Source organism: Dryobates pubescens, chromosome 13, assembly GCF_014839835.1.
Source record: "Dryobates pubescens isolate bDryPub1 chromosome 13, bDryPub1.pri, whole genome shotgun sequence".
In the NCBI taxonomy this organism is placed as follows: Eukaryota; Metazoa; Chordata; class Aves; order Piciformes; family Picidae; genus Dryobates; species Dryobates pubescens.
In genome coordinates, this window is record NC_071624.1 from 4,622,926 (window position 1) to 4,646,936 (window position 24,011).

A 24,011-nucleotide genomic window follows, 5' to 3' on the forward strand; every position below is an offset into this window, starting at 1 on the left:
CAGCCCTGTTGATGAGGCCAGTGCTCTCATCTGCACCAGAGATTTCCAGCTGCTGCAGCAGCAAGTGGTTAAAGCAGCTGGAGATCAGGTATGAGCTTTCACCCCGTCACGGGGAATGCAGAGGAGGAGGACGTGACTGAGTCAGGGCTGGCGGCTGGAGCTCCCTGGACTTGCATCAGAGGGAAGGCAGGGATGTCACCCTCCATAAAGAAGGCAGTTGAGGCTCACCTCATGTTTGTCTCTGCACAGGTGATGACATGAGTGGCTCTGGGAGTGGCGACAGCTGTCCTGACGATGTCTGTGGTAAAAGACTTTCTAAGAGCCCCAGCACCAGGCAGCCAGAAACGCACGCTATTCCTAAGCAGTCTGGACATGGCATCAATGGGGCCAGCAGCAGATCTTTGCCTTCTGCCTTCCTCCTCCTCGTCTCAGCGGCTTTCATTGCCGCGCAGCACTTGTGGCGGTAACTCACTAGCACAGCCAGGAAAGAGACTGCGGCCGAGGGCTTCACTTTGCCAAAACCAACCAACCAACCAAAGGACATATTTAATTCACCTTGGCAAAAAAAAAAAAAAGAAAAAAAAAAAGGAAAAAAAATAAAAAGGAAGGGAAAAAACAAAAGGAAGAAAAAAAAGGGGGGGAAGAGGAAAAGGTTTCAGTTGTTTGCTATTTCTGGCAGTGCTCAAGCTGTTTTCTTCTTTCTTGGTCTCTTCCCCAGCGCTGGGCCCCTCTTTCTGTACCTCATTGTTTTACTTTTGCTCTTGCAACAAACTGGCTCTTGGGGCTGAAACAAGCCTGTGCAGGGAGGTGTCCAGGAGGACCCCCAGCCGGCTCCTCCACAAGCAGCTCTCCTGCTGCCTCCAGTGGAATATGCAATTGCCCTGATCTCGCTCCCCAGCCACTGGCCAGAGCGCTGCTTGCCACGGAGCTGCTGAAAGCACGACGGTGCCAGGAGCGACACCGCTGCAGGACGCGGAGAGACTGAGATGGTCGCAGTGCAGTGTGAGTGCTGCAGCCAGGGGCTCTTGCAGGTCTTTCCTCTGTACTTCCCAGGCAGGCAGAGGTGCCCCATGGCTTCCAGCGGCATGCGGAGGAGCGTGGGCAGGTTTGGTGGGTTGAACTGCAACAGTTTGGCAGTGGCTGTTGGACCCAAAAATGCAGAACTCCCTTTTTCTTTGGAAAGGTCACAAGTGGGTTCCTTGACTAGAGCTCGTAGCTGACAAGAATTTGCAGTGTAGGTCTCCTACATCTAAGTGACTGGGAATGAGTGTTAGGGGTTGGGGTTTGGGGTATTTTCCTTTGCATGCTAGTTGGAAAGCCATTTTTTACCCAAGTGATAATGGTCCAATTTCTACCTGCAGTGCAGTACAGTACCGTGGTAGATAACAGAGAGATGAAAATATGCAGAGTGGGGTTCTCCACTTGACAGTTGTGCTGTCTCCTCCTCCTCCTCCTCCTTTTCCTCCTCCTCCTTTGGCCTCAGCCATGGATGGGTATCCCCTTTTTCCTTTCTCTTTCTCTTTCTCTTTTTCTCTTTCTGTTTCTCATCTCTTTCTGTTTCTCATCTCTTTCTGTTTCTCATCTCTTTCTGTTTCTCATCTCTTTCTGTTTCTCATCTCTTTCTCTCTCTTTCTCTCTCTCTTTCTCTGTTTCTCTCTTTCTCTCTTTCTCTCTTTCTCTCTTTCTCTCTTTCTCTCTTTCTCTCTTTCTCTCTTTCTCTCTTTCTCTCTTTCTCTCTTTCTCTCTTTCTCTCTTTCTCTTTCTCTTTCTTTCTCCCCTTTTTCTCTTTCTCTCTCTCTCTTTCTCATTTTCTTTTTGTAATAAGGAAAACCAGGGACTTTTTACTAACTGGACTGTCACAACTGGTTTTGACAGCTCACACCAAGCACATGCAGGAGTGATCCCCACCAGGTCGCTGCCTTAGGGCACAGCAGGGTTGGTGGTGATTAGCCCTTAGCTTGTCCCTACCCAGCAGAGTGACTCAAGGTAGCACCTGTCAGGGTGGGTTGTGAGGACAGGACACATTTTGTTTGGGATATTTTTTCTTTTGATGTTTTTTCCTGTTATGTTGTAGGTTTTTAAGTAAATTCCCACTTTCCCTGCCCTTTTCCCATCCTCCCACAAACCTTCCCTAACCCACAGAGATGGGGTGAGATAGCAGTGTCAGACACCCACTGGTAGCTCTATTAGGGCTCAGGGAAAGGCCAGGCTTACCCTCTGCCACCTTGTCTCACCACATGCCAACCTCTGGGTCATGCAGGCAGCTGCTCAAACCCCAGAATGCTTTGTGGGGTGGACTCTCTGCTGGGTTTTGAGACTGGGGGTGGTTGGTCAAAGGTATAAATATTCTCACGTAGCTGTAGGAGTGTCTGTGGTTGTAGGGCTGTGTGCTTTGGGGCTTCCAGAAAGCCAGAAAGCTGCTGTACCTGACAGGTATGGCAAGCATCATCTGGAAATGTAGGTTTAGCATATGTTATAGATACAACACAGTCACTCTGACTGGTTGGGGAAAGAGCAAGCCCAGGGCTGGAGCTTCATTCATGTTGGGCTGGGTTTGAGTTTCAAATGTGTTTGTACTGCAGGCAAGAGGGGGGCAGAAGTGTGCCTATCTCCTATTTTACTGGTCTGCACAGCAAATGTTTGAGCATTTCTCCTCTGTCCTAACAGAGGGGACAAGTCTTTGAGCTGAGCAAACATTATGGCTTGGGGGTGGGCTGTTTTCTAATTAGAAAAAAAAAAAATGGGGGGGGGTGGGGTGGAGAGGGGACATTGTTAACATTAGCAGTTTCTAGAGTGTGAAGTTTAAGGGAAGGTGACACCACGAGCAAGGTAACAACAAAAAGGCAGGCACAGAGGGAGCCTGTCACCTGCCCTCCCTGGGGCAGGGGTCCCACCTGGGGCCAGGTAATGACACTACTAGGCAGAGACTCAAGACCAGCTTTGACTGGTTTCTCCAAGTCCCAGTGACTAATGTTACTGACTTGGTATCTTTTCTGCCCTGCACTCACCTTCTTGTGAGGTTAAAACTGATCTAACCTGACTGAGAGAACTGGGGCTGTTTAGTCTTGAGAGGAGAAGGCTGAGAGGGGATCTCATCAATGTCTACAAATATCTGAAGGTTGGGTGTCAAGATGAAGGCGACAGGCTCTTTTCAGTGGTGCCCACTGATAGGACAAGGAACAGGTACAAGCTAGAACACAGGACGTTCCACCTCGACACAAGAAGACACTTCTTTATAGTGAGGGTGGCAAAGCACTGGAACAGGCTGTCCAGGAAGGTTGTGGAGTCTCCTTCTCTAGAAGGTTTCAAAACCCACCTGGATGTGTTCCTGTGCGACCTGCCCTAGGTGATTCTGCTTTGGCAAGAGGGTTGGACTTGATGATCTATAAAGATCCTTTCCAACACCTAACATTCTGTGATTCCATAACCTGGAAGGGTTTCAGCCAAGATGCTGGATGTTGGCTAAAGGACAGACAACACCACTTAACCTGTCAGAACCCAGGAGTGGATAAATACAAACCACGGATTTATACACATTTATTTAGTTCTAAACACAGGACAAGTTCCATGTTACTTTTACTGCTCTAAAGAGTTCCTATCTTTTTTTTCTTTTTTTCTCTTTTTTTTTTTTTTTAACTAGAATTGCAAATACAACTTTAACCTTCAGTTACAGAAATCCCCACAAGTCCTGCAGAAACTTTAAATCCAAAGCAAAAGAAAAAATGGGTGAGGAGGGACATTAAAACACTGTGCCCTCTTCAAAAAGCGGTTGGGTTGGATTGGAGTTTTATGCCAAGTTCTATGTTTTGCTTTGCAGAATGGGAGACTGAAAGGAAAAGTCCTTGTCATTTCCATTTCTGTGCAATTAGTGTTTGCTGTTAGCCTGTTGCCCTCAACAAGCTTCTTCTGGGCCCCAAGGGGAACACACCTGAAATGTAAAGCCACGAAAATTACTGGTTGTCCAGTGACTGTTTTAACAATGTAATAGCCCGCGTTATGGGCGCTTTCGCGGTAATAAAACCTGGTAGTTCAAATGAATAAGGCAAAGTAAAAAAGATGTTACGCAGGAGAAATCCTTCCTGATGCCTTCCCCCTTTGGCTGGGGTTGAGCCCCAACTTTCAGCATCCCCCTGGGCCCTGAGGACAACTGCTTCAGCCCTCCCAGCGTCACGCTGGGGGTTAGACCAGTGTCAGCAGCCTGAGGTCTGTGCGGGTGGGCGAGGGCAGGGCTGGGGGCTCTTCCCCCTCTCTGCCAGGAGGCACATGATGTTTGTGTTGATGCTTCCTCCCTCCTCAGCCCCGAGTCTTTTCACACAGTCTGCCTGTGCTGCTGCTCTCTTGTCTTCGTTATTCCATTTTTCTGTCCTTTTTGTGGCCCTGAAGCAGTTTCTTCAATCCGCTGTAATTTGGTGGCCTGGGGCTGCATTCAGCTATGCCACCTTCCACCGAGGAGCTGAAACCACCACATGCCCCCAGGGTATCAGCTTGATATCGCTCTGAACTGAAGCAAACCTAGAGCAAGCCATCATTACCCAATAGCCAGACAACTGCTGGCATAGCTCAGCAAGCTGAAGTCAGCCCAGGCCCAGACAAACCCCAAGGCCGCGCTTGGGCTGGCAGAGTCTGGGCACTCAGTGCTTACAAATGACATTTCCTGGGCTACTGCCTGCTCAAAACTGCTGTGACCCACCTCTCCAGCCCAGGGCAGTGGTGGGCTGGGGCTGCAGCCATAGCAGGGGTTGGCAGCTCCTATGGGTTGGTTATGTGAAGGGGGAGCTCAGGGAATGGAGTGGCTGGGGAGGTGCATTTGCCTCAAGGTTAGCGAGGCAGTGGTTTGTGGTGATCTGCACAGGTATGTGGAGCAAGGAGTAGTCTAGGGAAAAATATTAATGAGGATCCCTGTCTCTGGAAAGGGGAGAACCAGAAATGGTGAATTTCCAAGTGTCTCTGTCTTTCAGCCTGCTCTTTTGTGCCATAACTTGTATGTTTTATCTAAGGGCAAGGGTCTCAAAAGGCTTTGAGAGCGCAGCTACTCATCATTTACAAATGACAAACTGCCTGTTGTTTTCTGGTGGGCTTGATAGGGGCTAAGGTATTGCAAAATATCCAAAGTCCACCTTTGCTTTAAACAGATGCATTTCTATCTGCAGGAATAAGAATTATTTCACTTGTTGGCATAGCTGGACAGTTATCTATTTCTTTCTGTTACCAAGGTACTTGTAACTCTCTTGCACTGTTTATCTAAAGTTGAAATATGTTCTTTGAATCCTTGTATAAATAAAAAGGCTGGAGACTTAAATCTGTATTTACAGGTCAGTTTTATTTCTATTCAATTTAAGCTGAGTTTGAAGTTTTCTTTCTTTTCCCTTGTTAAGGCCAGGTCAGGAATCACAAGGGATGGAAGTCTGCTTTCAGCCTCATGGCTTGTGACAGGCTGGTGCCAGTGCTGGCACTGCAGGTTTGCCTACATTCAGCCCTGCATAACCTGGAGGAACAACCACTAGGGTTGTGTGGCTGAGAGGTGTTTGCAAACAAGGTGAACCTAACCTTAGCCCTTGGAGCAAGTATGCCATCTGTCGTGGTACAACAGTGCAGGGAATCAGAAATACCCTGTGTATTTGTCATTGCAAGATACTGTGCTTGTTATTGACCATTGGCCCTGCATCATGACAGAAGGAAAAAGTGTTCAAGCCACACAATCCACCAGGAAGTAGCTGGTACCATATCCAGCCCTTTAGCACCCGACTGGCACTGGCTGATGTGGCGTTCCCCTGGCCAGGCCCTTGGCTCTGTCCCCACCCCTCAGCTCAAGCACATGTCCATGTACTCATGCTTGAGGTACTCTCTGCCCTGGCAGCACACCATCAGTTTTACTGAAGTCCAGAAAGATTAGAGCAGCCATATCTGCCTAGCCTAGTAAATAATTTTCTGGGTAGTCAGACGCTGCTTTCTAAGGGGCAACTAGATGATCTGGGTATCAGCTGGAGGTGATCAGATCAATATTGCATCACTGCACTGACACTGCATCGATGCTGACCCCAGCAGCAGCGTTCCTATGGGGAGCTGCTGTAGGGATAGGGACTGTACAAATCCAGTTGCTTTACCCATGATCGGTGGGGCTCTGAAGCGTTTTCAGCTGTTCCAGTGCCGCTCTCAGGCTCCAGCAGGCACTAGGACCTACCCGAAGCCGCCACGCTCCAGCCTGTGCAGGAGAGATAAATATAGCACAGCACAGCCCAGATGCATTGCTGGGGGAATCCACCCGCACCCCGAGTCCCCGGCGTCCCTCCGCACCGGGGCTCTGCCGGGGCTCGAATGCGGCGCGGAGGAACCCATCTGGGGGTTCTGCAGGGAAGCAGCGGTGCCGGTGACGCTGCAGTCTTGGCTGCCGATGCTCCAGCTCTGCAAGGTCACCTCCTCACTGCTCATCAGCAACGCCAAGGCAGCCTGCAACGAGGACCTGCTCACACGAGAGGGAGTCACCTTCTGCGTTAACGTCACCCGGCAGCAGCCGTTTCCCAGCCTGCAGCAGGTGCGGGGCATACGCGTGCCCGTCTTCGATGACCCGGCTGAGGACCTGTACCGGTACTTCGAGCAGTGCAGTGATGCAATAGAAGAGGCTGTGAAGAGCGGTGGGAAGTGCCTGGTTTACTGCAAAAATGGCCGCAGCCGATCAGCTGCCATCTGCACTGCTTATCTGATGAGACACCAAAAGCTCCCACTCAAGGATGCCTTTGAGGTAGGTACTCACAGTCTGGCTGATATTTAGATGTCTTTGGGGTAAGAAATGCAAGGCTTGCAATGAGTAACGATGAGTTCTGATATTGAATTTGGTGCTCTCACCTGTTCACACCGGTCATTACACAGATGTTTGCATTTGAGTGAAAAAATTCCACTGTACCCGTTTTCACCCCCAGCTTGGACAAATTTCTGCAAGAACTGTAATTAAAAATGCAAGCAGGCTTTAAGCACAGGTAGCAAACATGCAAAGTTGGTTGTTTTGTGAACAGTGTTCCCTGTCATTTGCTTACTCATGGTAAGTGAAGTTAGAGACATAAAGAGTGAAATGAGTACAAGTGGGTGCAGAAGTTGTTTGCAGGATTTGCTCTTATCATGTATGTGACAGCTCCACACAGCAAAGTAACTTATCTGTTGGACCTGCTTGGGACTAGCTAGGTATGAGCAATGGCACCTCAGCTCCATTAGGAAGCCCATCCAACAGGTATGATGTGCTCTGCAGTCTTTTAGTCTTTACCCATTTGGTAGATGTATCCATGGAGCCTCTAATTTAGATGACTCTTTTGCTCAGCACTTGACAGAGGTGTGCTCTGTCAAGCTTCGTGCTATCTTAAACACAGGCAGTGCTTTATGAGAGACATTTGCATTTACAGGAGATTCAACAGTTCCTTTTCATGTCTTACCCATGAATCACTCTGTAACAGGGACATGCCAGAAAGGCCTAGCAAGCAAAGTGAGGTCAGCTCACCAAAATACCTGTTTATTATTCCATAGCCAAGTCACCCTAAGTAAATCTTCTCAAAAGTCTAAGAGGGGGGAAAAAAAAAATCCCATTGTTTGTGTGATAGCTGCCTTTGCTTCTACAGTGTCTTTCCTTTCTTCTAGACTGTGAAGGCTGCCAGACCAGTAGCAGAACCCAATTCAGGATTTTGGTCTCAGCTGCAGAGATATGAAGAAGATTTGCAGATACAAAGCAGCCCGACCAGCTAAGCAAACAACTTAACTCTCTCTAAAGTATCTTCATACATTGCTGTTCTCAAGTGGCTGGCTACAGATTTCTTAAAAATTAATAATTCCATCTATCCCCTCTACATAAAATGCCAGTGAGTGTTCAGTGAACTCATTCGGTGCATGACCATTGATGGCATGTGGGACAGGGGCAGATAAGCAGGGAGAAAGAGCAGAAACAGAAAATGGTTGGAAGGACTGTAAACAGCCAGAGAGCATTTATTTTCCCCTGAGTGACACCGAATATGACAATGATGCATTGAACAAGTGAATGAATTACTACACAGGGATTTTACTCTTGGTTTTTGATTAAACTTCCCAGTGACGTCACTGGAAGGCCTGATGCCAGCCCAAGGAAGTCCTGAATTTCTATCTCGCCTACTGGATCATAATTTATGTTCACAACCTTTGGAGGGAAACTGACGCTGAAACTGCTTAGCCTCTGCCTGAGCCCTGCATTTTCCTTGCGTTCAGCTAGACCAAAATACCATCACAAAATTACTGACAAATCCAAAGGACAGAACGCACAGATGATGATAAACAGCTCAGCTCCTACCACGCAAGTCAAGGCTGTTTTCAGCTTTTGGAATTAGTCTCCAAGACACCAGAATAATTATTTTTAAAGCAGCAGTTGACAGTGGAGGGAAGAAGATGACACTGTCAATCTACAAGTAATTCTAACTCCTTTTAGCTTTACTTAGCTTTACTAGGTGTAACAAGATCTGCCGGTGCTCAGCTCATGCCTTCAAGTCAGCTGTATCTGCATGCAAGCAACATGGCTAAATCATTTCTGCTCAGCCTGTCTGCAGGGTGCCCTGTGAAATTATTTGTTGGGATATCAAGGAAGCTGCATTAAATTTCTAAATCAGACTACAATTATGTTTATCATAAGTAGAGAGAAACACCAAGGCATTTGGTCAAACTGTACAAATACATTTGTCATTTAAAAGGAAGAAGTTATGAAACCTGTGAACCTGTAGTGTGAAATTCCATTCCACATTGCTCAAAGCATCAATATGAACTGAAGTTAGCTGCTCATCATCATCATCATCTGTCTAAGTGTTTACACAAGGCAAACATATGCTGCCATCAGTGGAACAGTTTAAGGCAGAAATCCTAATGGTGGAACAATGACAGAGAGTAAAGCCACTGGGGAACTATATAAATTAGGCATTTCAGACACAGTAGAAGTTCCCAAAGTTAAGGATTGCTCAAAGTTAAAGCAGGGTTATAGTAAAAGCTGAAAACATAGAAATAAAACTTTTTAAATGAGCCTATCATCTTCTTGGTTATCACAAGGCAGTTTTGCACCAGATGCTTTCTCCAATCCCATCTGTGTTTGATTCATTGTGTTTCATTTATCCTTGCTATCTGCACTGCAGCCCATAAGAAATTTCTTGCACACCTGCAGATCTGAAGGTGAGTGGCTGCTGGGGAATTCTTTTTGTAGCTTTTATAAATCTTGACCATTTTACATCTGAATTACAGTACAACATGAGACTTCAATCCCACAGTGTGATGACTGTATCCTTATCGATGGCCTGGATACCACGCATCAAAAATAATCTGTTTCAGTCAGGCTGTGGAATAAAGTTTATTTCCTGTCAAAAGCTAAAGCTGCTAAACAAAAGTAGTAAGCTGAACATTAATGAAAACATAACACATTTCTAAGCATGAGGCATATTAGCTTGCAGTCAGCTACAGCACATACCAGTTCCGCATTTTTGAGTCAGCTGAAATAGAAACAGTTGCTCTTGATTGTCAGGATACACTGCACTCTCTGGTTAAATTTTGCCAGGCTTCTCAGCATGCAGAAAACCTTCACGCTGCAGGATCCCACATCACAACGCTTTCTCTAGAAATCTATTTACATTTGACAACTATTCTTGGAAGACCATTCCTATTTACATAGAAAAACCATACCTCCTCCTTGCACTGCTCCAAATCAAGATGAACGATTGCAGCTTGGGATGGGAATCCTGGAAGTAGCTGACTTCTTTATTTGAGTTCATAACCTACTAACGTTACAAGTGATGTAAAACGTTTAGACGTACTCCTTGTTGCTTATGACTGTCTCAGAGTCTTTGGTGTAAATGTGCTTCTGATGAGCTGCCCGGCCTGCTGAATATGAGTATCTGTTGGGACTGTAAATTAGGGGAAAAAAGATACAGAATAACAGGTGTTACACACATGGCCAGCTTCAGATACTCAGGAATTTACTCATTTAGGTCTGAATCCAACCCACACTTCACGAAGGTTCAGAAATTAGAGGGCTATTGGTCTCATCAGTGTTATAGCTAAGGGGAAAGAGATGGCCTCTGCCAGGCAGCACAGCCATCCCTTGTAACCAGAAACACATTCTGCATTCCTAAGTCACCTCTGCTCTTCCTCAAGGCACTTTAGCCAAGTCCCTAAAGCAGAAAACCTAGACCTTAATGCCTTTGTGCAAGCTGGAGTTTTAATACAGGAATCAAGAAGTTGAGAAAGGAAAACAGACATATCTTCTGCCAGCCCCTTCAGCTGTCATTTGTCATTTTGAACTTCTATTTCATACATCAGTTTTATCTGATTTTCAAGGTATGTATTTCAGCATATTGGGTACTTTGTATCCAAGTATGGTGAGTGAGATCTAAAGTCCAACGTGGCTGGTGAAGTATTACCATAAAACATAAATGGCTTCAGATTAGGTAATGGAGAAGAGCACTTTCACTTATTATGTGTTTTTACATAACTTTATTAAGATTAAATACAGCATCAGTGAACATGCTTCTTTCTCCCAGGTTATATCCTCAAGCTTAACTAGGACAGTCTCCAAGCCATTTGGGTTCTTCCAGCTAGACACAGGCCTCTGCTATTTCTGATATCCCTCTCCTTCAGAAAGGGACCATCTGTATGTGTGGATAATTTGGGATTTTAAAAAAGGGGGGGGGAAACCCAGGCAAGATCAAATATTGAAGCCTGAAATCTCATCTTTTCTGATTTGACATCCGAAAGGACATTTCCAAGACAAAAATCATACGTGTCTAATGATCAATTGAGTATGCTTTGGGAAGGAAAGGTCATTACTCCTCCTGCAAATTGAATGGTGTTCAAATATTCTAACAGTACTTGAATACTGAAGATAAACTTGTTTATAATACCCCATGTATTGCTTCATAGACTACTTTTTGGCAATAGATAGGTCTCCTTCACTGCACATGTTCACCACGTATTCCAAGAACTATCAGCAGCACTCAGACTTATCTAACACTAGTTAAAGGTGACTCCTTATGGTGACGTAGCAACAATTGCACTGTCTGGGAGCTACACATATTTGGTACTGCCTCCCCTGCCATCACAAGTCTCTGACATGCCACAGCACTGAATTAATAGGTATAATTCTCTGTTTGCATGGCTATAGATTTATACCAGAGGGTGAGAGACAGACCAGTATACAGACAGAAAATAATTGGCAGCTGCTGTTTCAGCTGACAAGTCCTACATTACCTGTAATCCTGGGTTTGCTTCCCTTTACATGAACAGGTCAGTAAGAGCCCACCGAGCATATAAAGAACAGATCCAGCCCAGCCTAAGTACAGAGCATCTCCTAGTTCATACCTGAAATATGGAAGATTTTATGGAAGCTGTGTATCACAAAGCCTTTGTTTTAGACAAAAATCATGTAAACACACAAACTCTAGTCTGCCCAGAAATAACCTAACTGAAAGGTACTTCAACAGATAACAGAAGAGATCAGATGTGGCTCTGTTCAGTAAAATTCTTAAATGTATATTTAAGTGTTCTGCCAAATTAGTGACAGTACAGGAATTACAAAACTAACAGGAATTAGCAATAAACACTTGAGTTGATAATGAATATACATTCTCTGCAGTCCACAACACTTCTTTTGTCATTGCATTGGCCTTTCATGAGAAAAGGCTAAGCACGGTTTTCTATATGCACAGTGCTAAATCGCCCACAAGCAGCTGTAGGTATAGGGTTAGTTTTCAGACTTGTGTATCCAAAAGAACATTCAGCACTCTCTGTGGATATAGGGCTGAAAGATACTTATGAATAGTCCCAAGTTGAAAAGGAACACCTCCCCATTTCACTGTACAAAACTACACCTTTCAGGTAGCCCTTTAGTCCAGCCCAAAAATTTCACTGATAATTAATTTCATCCAAAGACCAAACACAGATGAGCCTGGAAAAGCCTGGCAGGAGTTTCACAAAATCAAAAACCAAGTTTTGGTATTCAGACCAAGACCATAACCACAATATAGCTGTACCTCTGTGATCTGAGGCACTGAAAGTAAGGCCAAAATCAGTGTCATGGACTGCATAGAAGGTATGCTGAGAACAGTTATGTGTGTTTTCTTTCCACTTGTAAACACAAAATCATTTAAAAGTGTCTATGTTTCTGCCTGCAGAATTCATTGCTAACAGGCAGGTTGCAGAAGTTTACACAGGTTCACTGTTCTCTGTGGCCTCAAAAACACAGGAGTTCAAGTTGCTAGAGAAATACTAAGGAACAATTGAGAGATGTTGCCCAATGCATGAATTCATCTCTGCTCATTATTCACCTAGAGACAGGAATGCTGTAGACATCATATGAGCAGTAGTGTACAGGAGAGACCTGCAGGACAACTTAGGTTGCCTTCACAGCTGTATGACAAATTGAAAATTAATAGAGGTTAAACTTAACTAATTTGCTGAAGTCAGGCCAAAAAAACACAATCTGAAAAACCAGATTTGCCAGTCTCTTAAGAGTGAAGATCAATACATGTCCACAATTGAATTTAAACCTGTCTCACAGAGTCCAAGGAGCACAAACTTCCTCAGAACACGTCTGGCTCTACTAATAATCTAAGTTAATTTACTAAGAACTGCTTAGTGAATTGGTAGCCTTTCAAATGAAGTTTAGATATTAAAAGTAGAAGATTTCTTCAGCTACTGAATGCAAACAATCTGGAAACTGATTAACTTGTGTTGATGTTGAAGCCCCAAAGCTGAACCAGTTAACTATAAAACTCACAACTATCCCACTAACTGAAATTCCTTATCAACTGTTGTTTCAGTCCTCTAACGTATTTATTGCCCTTCATATAATTATGTCAAGGGGATATAAAACAACAAAAAGTATTCACAAGTGCAATTTCTTTGTAAGTGCTTGTTTGAAAGCACAAGGAAAACTGACAAACATCGAAAGCAATTGCTTGAAGTACTTTGGTTCATAACAAAGCACTTCACCTCTGACTTCCCTGAACTGATCCTCAGGAGGAAACTTACAAAAGACTTGAAATATCCTAGCAACTGAAGATTTAGCGTTTGCTGATCTAAAAATAATGTACTCAGCAGAGGTACTGGCAAATTATAGATGCCTCCCTTCCCCCCAGACCAGCTATATCATATTCCACATGCAATATATTACATTTCCCTGTCCCTTTTTCCCCCCCTCTCTGAAGGAGAGGCCCGGTCATCTCCACCCTTCTTCCTCATTGCTAAATGTATTGACCTAGATAAGGTGCTGTAAGCAGGCATTTGGTTTTGAAGAACGTTGCTTTTATATCAGACAAGAATAAAGGCTTTTATGCCTTGTTTGTGCACAACTGTATGAGCTGATAGTGCACAAACTTTGCCTTCATTTTAATTCATAAGGCAAACAAATGTTGAGCTGTTATCATGTAGTGAAGAATATATTTTTCTACTTAAAAGACAAGCAGCAGACTTCATTGACCACTTCAGTGTCATTTCTCAGCTCTCTGCAGGGCACTAGTACACAGGCCAAGCTGGTTTCTATACATTTTTTCATTTGTCCATTTTTCTGTACATCTGAGGCATTTTGTACTTCTTTTGGTCTAACTGCTGAAGAAAATTAAGGTTTTTACTTCTTCATAGCATTGGACACTTAAATGTTTCACACAGGTGCGCTGTGATTGCACTCAAGATGATCTGCTCCATAACCTTTCCTGGCACTGAGGTCAGGCTGCCAGGCCTGTAGTTTGCAGGTTCCTCCATCCACCCCTTCTTGTGGCTGAGCATCACATTGGCCAGTTTCCAGTCATCTGGGACCTCTCCAGTGAGCCAGGACTGGTGGAAAATGATGGAGAACGGCTTGGCCAGCTCATCTGCCAGCTCTCTCAGCACTCCCAAGATGGATCCCATCCGGTCCCATGGACTTGTGAGTGCCCAAGTGGCTGAGCAAGTCCCTAACTACTTCCTCGTGGATTTCAAGGTGATTATACTGCTCCCTGACTCCATCTACCAGTTCAGGAGGCCAGTTATCCTGAAGTCCTCCTGCCTTACTGGTGAAAATGGAGGCAAAGAAGGTATTTAGAACCTCAGCCTTTTCCTTATCTTTAGTTACAGTGTTCTCCTCCAGGTCCAATACAGAGTGGAGGTTCTTGAAGGTCCTTTCCAACCTAAGCCATTCTATGTAAACATAGTACAAAAACCCCTTCAGATATGGGGTTGAAATTTCACAGTATCACAGCATATTTCCAGCATAGTCACTAAACCTCCCAGAAGAGAACTCTCCTTCCTCTTCCAAGCATCTCCAAAGTGAAAAGACTCCCTGAAAATAAACTTTCCTCCTGTAGGACCTGATAACAGGATCCATCCAGGCTCTGAAACTCTGGAGCAGTTGAGGTTAGCGCAGCGGTTTGTAATACATGATGGAGTTTGGTATGACAGATCTATCAACTTACTTGGTTCCAGCGTACAAGGGATCAAAAAACTGAGCAGTAATCATCGCAGCATACCAAGAAACAGCCACTATGGAGCAGAGACCTACCAGAAAAGTTTAAAAAGCACACAGGTGAATGATTCCTTCAATTGCTGTAACAGCTTTAAACCAAGAACAATTGTTCATTTCATTTAGTCTAGCTGTGAAAGCAATACAAGGCATTGATAGCATTCTTAGTTCAGCCTTGATATTACCTCCTAAAATAAAGAGAAATCCTCCTGTGACAGTAAACTTCATTTTGGCTTCTTCATCAGTCAACCCAATGTTTGTGCACTTCAAACCAAGCAGTGAGAGTACTGCAGCTAGGAATCCCAGAAGGATGGAAGCAATCATCAAGGCACGACATGCCTGAATATAAGCTAAGACAGAAAAACAGAAGACAGATCAGGATCTATACAGAAATTAAGTTAATCTTGTGCTGAACAAATTAATGTGATTAGAGGGAGTGACAAAATTAACAGGAGCAGTAATGAATGAGTCTTGTCTGAGTTTGTCATTTGGTTCAGAAAGGCATCCAAACCCAAGTGTTTAGCCTTCAAGTTTACCAGAGATCAGAGTTGAGCTACACTTACACTTTATAAGCTAAGTAAATCCTCTTGGAGCTTTGGTAAATAAACTCTGAAAAACTATAGCAAGGACTTCACATCCTACATCTTTAAGTCCTGTTAAAACCCATGGTGGTATATATGCTCCTGGTGACTTCCTTACAGCCATACATCTGAGTGCCCAGGACACCTCTGATCTCCAGGGCCTAGCAAAGGTGTGTTGGGGCTCTGGCTCTACAGAGCCAGCTTTGCTACTTCCAGTGAGAGCTGGGAAAGAAATTGCTCAGGTTAGCAGTGTACTTTAAACTCTCAGTCAAGGTAACAAACAAGACATGAGTGGATCCAAGAGCTGCAGTACTCCTCTCCTCCCTAATACGTAGTCCAGCAGAGAGGTTACAGCTGCTGTGGGCACGTTAGGGAATTTGGTGTGCTGATTCTGCACCACCTAAGCTCCTGGTCTTCATGGTCATATCCATTTCACACAAAAACACAGGTCAAACAGGGACTTTGAGGTGCCATTAAAATGGCATCCTGTATACAGCAGGTTCCGGGTCAAAAAGCACTTTGGCATCTTTGCTAGGAGATAAACAAGTGTCACCAATCTGGTAAGTCTTGGCTGCTAACTTTGTTGACTCGATGATCTTCAAGGTCTTTTTCAATCTAAACAACTCTAGCTCTGAGGTGGAGCAAGCCTGTAACTCCAGAAAATAAAAATCAGGCACAGAAACAGGAAGTGAAGTGGGATTCACACTCAGACTCGGTGGGCTTTGAAACTTTGTGTGGCTTAAGAGTCTTGTGAGCTTGAGGGTTACCCAAGACAGTAATAAATTGTCATGAGATAAATACACAGAATTAAAAGGTAACATTGTTTGTAAACACTAATTTTAAAGCTGGGGGGGGGCAATGGAACACACACAGTAATAAAAGTGAAAAGACCACTCAAAAGTACCATTAACAGTTCAAGGTTTTTGCCCGCAGAAGACATTGTTAGGACGAGCACTCAACTCCAATATTGCTTTCTAGCTTGGAAATTTACACCATGGCAGCAGGAATTACCCACAGCAGGGATACAATAACTGACATTTCAAGCCTCTGGGACTCCTGCAGTATTAGATGGGACTCCCCATATCTTTCCAGGACACACAAGCATACCCTCAGGCTAATTTCTTCTTGTATGATTTTAACAGAAGAGTTTTCATACCATATCCTCTTAGTACCACAACGTAATAAACTCAACAGCCTGAACTGAGGAGCTTGCTTCACAGTCCATAAAGTTCAATATTTTGTTGTCTTTATCTTACAAATGAGCTTACTGAACAAGATACACAGTCAGTTCATTTTAGCAATTAATAGTAACTGTAAGAAATTATCTCCAAATCCTGTCATTGGAAGAAACACCTATGGAGCCTTACAAAAGAAAAGGGGAAAGGGTTTAAAAAGCATTTGGCAGCTGATCGCTGTATATCAAATACTAGAGCTAGCTGTGACCGGATATGTAGTGCTAGCTCTGCACAGCAGACAGTCATGGTTTCAATCTTAGGCAATGTTGCTTTCAAAAAGCAACTTCAAACATTGGTGATTGGGACTAATGGCTTGCTGAATTCAAAAGCTTTAATTCTGTTTAAAAGAACCAAGGCTGATGTTTCCCATGCATAAAACAAAACCTGGAGGTGTACCACATAGCTCAGCTGCTAGTAAGAAAACCTTCATGGGAAATCTTTGTGGTCCTTCTGATGAGAGGTAACAAAGACAGTTTTGTTTCTTCTTTTGTTTTCCTCCTCCTGCCAATCCCTGGCATCTTCTTCTGCAGCAAGTTCAGCTAAGTTTCTAACCAGCAGTTTAAAACACACCTAAACTAACCATGATAATTTTCAGTCTGCCTTGTCTGACAGCTGTGAGTGCTACAGATGTTTGGTGGCGGTTCCACTGTTTGCTCAGCCCTTGCTGCTGACAACCCCACTTTCTTCCTCTTTACTGGTTTGCCCAACTGTCCTCTTGACTTTTTCTAAAATTCAGTGTCTCCAGTGTTTCTCTATCATTTCTCCTTTCTAAACCCCTTTTTTTCCTCTCCACAATTCTGCAAGCTGCTTTTTCCTTCCCTTTGCCTATACCCCTTAAATATACTGCCACCTTCTCAACAGTGTAATTGATCTCCTCATCAACAGATCAAATTTAATCACCACAAATTCACTTCCAGAGCCTGGTCTCTTCATTTACTTTCGTTTAGCCCCATTTTTTAACTTCCTGCTGACTCTGTGTTGTTATCTACAGTTCTCCAGGAGCCTTGCTGTCGCTTACCTTCCTTTCTCTTTTGCTTTAGCACTTTTACTCATGATGCTCTTTTCTGTTCCCTATGCCGCTTCACCCAATTTCTTTAAACCATATATGTTTCTCAGCAGCTCCAAGATGCTGACCAGTAGTGTCCCCACTGCCCACATCTGTACACACGGGAGATCTACGACAGTGTCAGAGGCAGCACCTCATATAAACACATCAGTGACAAGACATCAGTGGCAGTACATTATGAACTAGCCCTTGTAGTGGTTGAGACAAGCCCCTCTGCAGACAATAATGTCTGATGGACATGATCCTGCTATTGCTGGGTCTAAGAAGTTTAAATAGGGTAATGCTCCTCTTAATACACAGCTGCATTTTTAAACCAATTGTTAGCTATCAGTGAAAGATGAACAGATTATTCCCTCAGTGCTGGACACAGCCGTTTCAGAGAATTGGTACACCAGTGTCAGAGCTGGTCCACAACATCTGCTTATTTCAGACTGAGAGAGAAACTTCATTTAATACTTCATTCCCACTAATCCTATATTACACATTCTTCAGATTAGGAGTAGCCACCTGTTGATTTAGTTTAGCTACCTCCCAGTGCAGATTTAACTAAGTAGGAAAACATTTTTATTCTGGGACATCCATCCAAGATTAATAAAAACCAGCTTTCCTGTCTATAAACATGCTTACTATCCGCAGAATATTGGTTGAGCTGAGCCTCTGAGGACAAAGCACAATTCTGCTGAAGACTGACACAGAGTAGAGGAGCCAGTGCATCTAAATGTCCTGCTATTTACAATCACACATAAAACAAGATATTAGCCAACAAGTTCTGACAAGTATATTAATTTATAGCATATACTCATTGTATAGCTTATAACTTATTTATAACATATACTCATTGTGTTTCTTGCATTTTCTACAGTTTTCAGTCCCAACAGTCACAAGCCACTGCCACTTCTTAGCTGTAAACAGCATTTCTTACCTATTATGTTTTAAAACTCCAGCTACAGTACGTTAGCCATCAAGTTTTGCAAAAGGAGGTTCATATAATCCCAAATACACATGGAACTCTGTAAGATGTGCTAAAAAAAACAGGTGTCCTCCTGATTCCTTTGCCAAGAAGCTAGAAAAGAGATTACACCGTATTCAAAATGCCTATTAAATCGAACGTTTGATCAAGCGACTTCATTTGCCTTACTTTATAGCCTTTAGTAAGGTGCTTGACACATTCTGCTACTTAAGGGCTTTTTTTTTTATTACTTCAGCCCACAAAGTCCTCCTTGGCCAGTTATTTCCAGTACTACCAGACTACCAAAACCAAAAAGCCATTCGACATTTTTCCAACCAAATTTTAAGCAATATAAACAAGACTGGGCAAAGTCACGTACCAGGCAGTGCAAGCAGAGAGTCAAAATCTCTGCAGTTGGACACTCCAGTGCTGTCTTCTGCACAGCTCTTCCAGAGGTTTTCAAACAATGTAGAGCTTGTGATGACACTACCATGTATACTGGAGACTTTCCAGTAATTATGTGGCAAAGTAGCTCCAATAAGTGCCCAGCCACCCAAGCACAAAAGAAAACCAATTATTTCCAATGCAGCAGTCATGCTTGTGAGTAGTAACAGTTAAATACCCCTATAATTAGATTACAATCAAGTGAAGCCTTTCAGAAGCCTCCTTGCTGTTTTATCTCTGCCTTTCACTCCAAAATGAGGCTACCTTTGCTCTTTGCTCAGCCCCAGAGATAAGGCTTACAGTTTATGACAAGAAGAAGTGGGAGCAGTTAATGATAAATATATCAACATATTTTTTGTTTTTTAATTACAATATTAAATCTGGAGCAGTGACAAAATGAGCCTAATCTTAGTCTCACCTTAGAAAGTCCAGGTAGTATTTCTACACAATATCTTGTTAGAGTGGTAATACCGGTGAATATTTCATTTCTGTTTCTCCTCTGGAGTTGGCTAGGGTTTACATAAAGTTAAAATCGTTTGTCATTTCATTATTGATCTCAAATCAAAAAGCTTAACTGAGTTATCTTCTTGACAACCCAACCATTAAAAAAAAAACGTGAGAACAGGAACTTTATTCTGTTGCTAGAAAATACAGCACATTTATTTGAGTTACGGTCATAAGTAATCCATCAAACTGTACTGACAAATTCTATCAGGAAAGTTAAGTCTGTGGATGAGTGGTTTCCATTAATATTTTACAGTCTATTGATCTGTAGTTAAACCCCTGCAGTCTTAAAAATAGTCCCACTTACACTGGAATCCAACTGTAATTATTTTTCATGGAAATCACAGAATGCTAGGGGTTGGAAAGAACCTCAAAAGGTCATTTAGTCCAACCCCCCCTTGCCACAGCAGGATCATTTAGAGTATGTCACACAGGACCACATTCAGGAGGGCTTTGAATGTCTCCAGAGAAAGAGGCTCCACAACCTCTCTGCACAGACTATGCCAGTGCTCTGTCACCCTCACAATACAAAAATTGCTCCTGTTCATGTGGAACCTCCTATGAGCCAGTGTGACAGACAGCCCTAAGTTAAAAGGAATGAAATGATGAAGGAAAACAGGTATATGAAAAAATAATATATAGCAGCTGATTGCATCTGTTTGTCAGAGTATCTTTGTGTTTCAAAAAAAGTCTATTCTAGGCAAAGTAGAATTTTGCTAGACTTTGTTTACTTGCTTTTGCTCTTGACTAGACAAAAATCATAAACTCAGTTCACTTCACCAACTAATGTTAACAGCTTAAACTGCTTGGGTATGCCAGCTAGGGTTAACCATCTCTTGCAATGATAACCTGCTCTTATCTACAGGAAATTGAGTCAGAGTTTCTTCATAAAATAATCCTGCTGTGAGGCAACATGCTAACAGATTCATAGCATTTACATAAAGACTACCAGAAGGATTAGCCCTTGAGAGAGTCACAGCATGCCCATATGAGATGTCTGGAGTTTGTTTTTCCAGTCCTTACAAAAGTGTATTCCTGATATAAGTAAAATACTGACAAAGATATAGCATACAGCACCAAAGCAATACATGACCAAGGAGAGAAATTGCTCCTAACCCTTCTGGTATTCTGCAAATGGGGCATATTTGCTTGTAATAAGTTTGGGAGAGGCAGCAATAGTATATTCTAAAATCAGATCAGCCAATCCAGTTGTGGGGAAAATACTGGAAATATGAATACCCTAAATATTTGATCAACATGAGTGTGCCTTTTTGATCACCTCTGTTCCAGGACCCAGGAGTGCTGACTGAGCACTGTAAGAAGAGAAATAGCCCTGTGACACAGCAATTGCTCTGCGGGCAGCCACACGGCATGCCTGTGGGTTGGCACGAGGAGCCTCATGCTGATTTTAGGGGACAAGCAGCTCTTTGAACAGCTGAAGATGATCAGCTAAGCCCTACCAACCAGAAGTCTTCACTTCTAGAAAGGGAAGAGGCTCCATGGGAAGGGAGGAATGAAAACCTCTGGAGGTGATTGCTTCAGTTCACCAGGAACTTTTCTGTTCCACACTGGATGCAATGAAACTTATCTTTTGTAAGAAAGGGAGCTATCCCCCGTTTGGTCTGCTGGTCTCCATAACAGGGATGAAACATCTTCTTGTTCCTGCATGTTACATGAAGCAAGGTAGAGCTACCACACCATTACAAGTATCCAGGCCATCTTGCTGCCACATATGAGAAGAGCAGGCTTGTTGGCCCCATCTCATCACTCCAATTTCCACAAACCATAGCTAAGTTTCTAGAATAACCTTGGGCACCCTGGTATCTACATAGATGAAGTCTTAGAGCGGAGAAGAACAGATACCAGCATGGTATGAAAAGCTGACGTTGCCTCTGATGCAATGGTGGTTTTAAATCCTTGGGATCATATGATTAGACTCCTTTTGAGATTACAAATTCTGACCTAGCTACACAATGCTGATACTTATTATTAAACTGGAAAGTAGGTGAAGCCACTGAAGCCAGGGCCCTGAGGAAGAATCACAAATAGGCTGAATCTTCAGAGTTAACTCTTTAGGATTAAACTCTCACATTTTAGAAATCTACCTGACAGTTAGCTCTGACTTCAGTGGAATCTGTGTCAAGAAAAACAGGCATTTGTGGTCTGTGGTGTGTGGTACTTGTTAAGTATTGAGCACTATGCATTGAGACTAAACCAACTGTAAGAGCCCAGACAAACACAATGACAGTAATCAGGGATCTATAAAGCAAGCAAGGCTTGAAGAAGGGATTGCATGATGCAACTCATAAAGCAGATGCACAATACTGAAAGTTGTAAAAGAATAAATGCAAAGTTCTGTTTAAGACTGAAAGCTTAATAAAATGCCAGTCTTTAAAGGCCACACTGTTACTGTTTGTGCACTCAGTTCATTGAGGAAAGAATTTCTACATCAGTCCTTCCTAGTCCCTTACCAGAGGGACCTCGACCAACTGGACAGATGGGCAGAATCTAATGGCATGGCATTCAACAAGTCCAAGTGCCAGGTGCTGCACTTTGGCCACGGCAACCCCATGCAGAGCTACAGGCTGGGGTCAGAGTGGCTGGAGAGCTGCCAAACAGAGAGGGACCTGGGGGTGCTGATTGACACCCGCCTAAACATGAGCCAGCAGTGTGCCCAGGTGGCCAAGAGGGCCAATGGCATCCTGGCCTGTATTAGGAATAGTGTGGCCAGCAGGAGCAGGGAGGTCATTGTGCCCCTGTACTCTGCATTGGTTAGGCCACACCTTGAGTACTGTGTCCAGTTCTGGGCCCCTCAGTTTAAGAAGGACATTGAAACACTTGAACGTGTCCAGAGAAGGGCAACAAGGCTGGGGAGAGGCCTTGAGCACAGCCCTGTGAGGAGAGGCTGAGGGAGCTGGGATTGTTTAGCCTGGAGAAGAGAAGGATCAGGGGTGACCTCATTGCCCTCTACAACTACCTGAAAGGTGGTTGTAGCCAGGAAGGGGTTGGTCTCTTCTCCCAGGCAACCAGCACCAGAACAAGGGGACACAGTCTCAAGCTGTGCCAGGGGAGGTTTAGACTCGAAGTGAGGAAAAAGTTCTTCACTGAGCGAGTCGTTCGTCATTGGAATGGGCTGCCCAGGGAGGTGGTGGAGTCGCCGTCCCTGGAGGTGTTCAAGGGGAGATTGGACGTGGCACTTGGTGCCATGGTCTAGTTGTGAGGTCTGTTGGGACAGGTTGGACTTGATGATCCTTGGGGTCTCTTCCAACCTTAGTTATACTGTGATACTGTGATACTGTGAAAAACAGTGCTTACAGAGATATTTTCTAAACCCAGAACAGCCCAAACAGATCATTTTCATTCTCTACAAAGACAGTTTTTCTATTTGCAGATTAATTACCCTGCTAGTACTGACTGCACACTGAAAACACAAAAGTATCAGTCACACAGACATAGTTTAAGTTGCCCACCTCTGAGAAATTCCAGAACAAATACACAGATTGAGCACAACGTTCTGGAATATCTAAGAAGCCTTGTCTCACACCAACACACAAACAAGCACCAGCGCTCACTAACCCATAATCTGCTTGTAGTTAAGAATTAGGCTGAGTAAAACAATGCTATTTCTTCTAAAACAAGAAAAAAAAAAAATCTTAAGATTTGTTGTCTATCACCCATACCTCTATGACAACACAACAGAAATGGCAATAAAGCCATAGCAGTTACTGTGCTGAATTGCAGGGTGAAGCACATAGGTTTCACTGGGGCCCTTTAACCTGCCTGCAAGTACTACAGTACAAATCCTGTCCATATGAGATCCTCTGTGACAACTGCAGTATAAGCCACACTAATATGCCGCCCAGAAAGAAGGAATAAAACTACATCCCTGGATTTTATATACATATACCATGCACACTTACTGTCTGAAGTCAACATGTAGGGACATTTCTTGCACTCTACTGATCCAGAAGCAGCCACTGCACAGTCCATCCAAAGACCTTCAGAAATCCAGTCTGCAGTAACCAGCACTGTTGTGGTGTCTGAAATTTTCCACCTGTTGGACATGGTAGCAATAACTGACATGGTGAATCCTCCTAAAGCCGGCAGCAATGCACAAACTCGTAGAGATGATCCCATTCTTCTGGCTGATGTTGTTTTGAAAGAAGCCTCCCAAAAATTCTGCTATTAGAAACCTCTTGAACCTGTTCATACACACACAGTATGTGGGTTTATCTTTACCCAAGCCTGACCTTTACAAGTACCTTTCCCCCCGGTTCTAAAAATCAAGGACCCGAGGCCAAAGCTCTGCCCAGGTGTTGCATAAAGGCTCAGGCCTGGCTTTTCACTACAGCAAAATGGACAACTCAAATAAGACAATTACAACCAAAAGTTAGTACCAGAGATGTTCAGATTAACCTGGCAGCCACTGCCATGTAATTTGCTCTGTCGTTGCCACGGAACTGCCCATGCACCATCACACTCCAAAGCAATACAGGAAAACACTATTACAGTTTTCACAGCTTGCTGTACTTGAAATGTTCACTGCACTTGCCACTGCAACACTGTTTTCATGAAAGGAGGCTGTGCTCTTGTAACACAGGGGAACAATTAAAAAGAGGGTTTGTTTTAGGCTCCAGCCCACACCTTGTAGGAATATGTGAGTTTTCTGCTTAGAAAAGGAAAGGGGGAAAAGGGAAAAACTAAAAAGAGAAGAAAAACAAACGAAGAAAAGAAACAAGAAGAAACACAATGA

General features: G+C 43.7%; 3 protein-coding genes across 3 annotated transcripts in view; 2 read left to right on the forward strand and 1 right to left on the reverse strand.

Moving 5' to 3' along the window:
* Positions 1 to 1,520, forward strand: part of GPC1 (glypican 1) — a 217,697-nt gene extending 216,177 nt beyond the window's left edge. The window contains exon 9 of the mRNA XM_054166838.1: positions 250 to 1,520. Coding sequence (XP_054022813.1) covers positions 250 to 467 — 218 coding nt within the window. The 3' untranslated portion in view covers positions 468 to 1,520. The remainder of the gene's footprint in view (positions 1 to 249) is intronic.
* A 4,586-nt stretch (positions 1,521 to 6,106) lies between these two features.
* DUSP28 (dual specificity phosphatase 28) lies at positions 6,107 to 8,632 on the forward strand. Its single transcript, XM_009911380.2, has 2 exons — positions 6,107 to 6,739; positions 7,624 to 8,632. The coding sequence occupies exons 1-2, from the start codon at positions 6,107 to 6,109 to the stop codon at positions 7,726 to 7,728; spliced, it is 738 nt and encodes a 245-aa protein (XP_009909682.2). The 3' UTR covers positions 7,729 to 8,632.
* A 351-nt stretch (positions 8,633 to 8,983) lies between these two features.
* On the reverse strand, positions 8,984 to 23,395 carry LOC104309974 (claudin-15). Its single transcript, XM_009911359.2, has 5 exons — positions 23,179 to 23,395; positions 14,665 to 14,829; positions 14,433 to 14,514; positions 11,233 to 11,343; positions 8,984 to 9,890 (listed from the first exon to the last, which is right to left on the reverse strand). Exons 1-5 carry the CDS (start codon positions 23,393 to 23,395, stop codon positions 9,791 to 9,793), a joined length of 675 nt encoding a protein of 224 aa, XP_009909661.1. The 3' UTR covers positions 8,984 to 9,790.
* Positions 23,396 to 24,011: the final 616 nt, after the last annotated feature.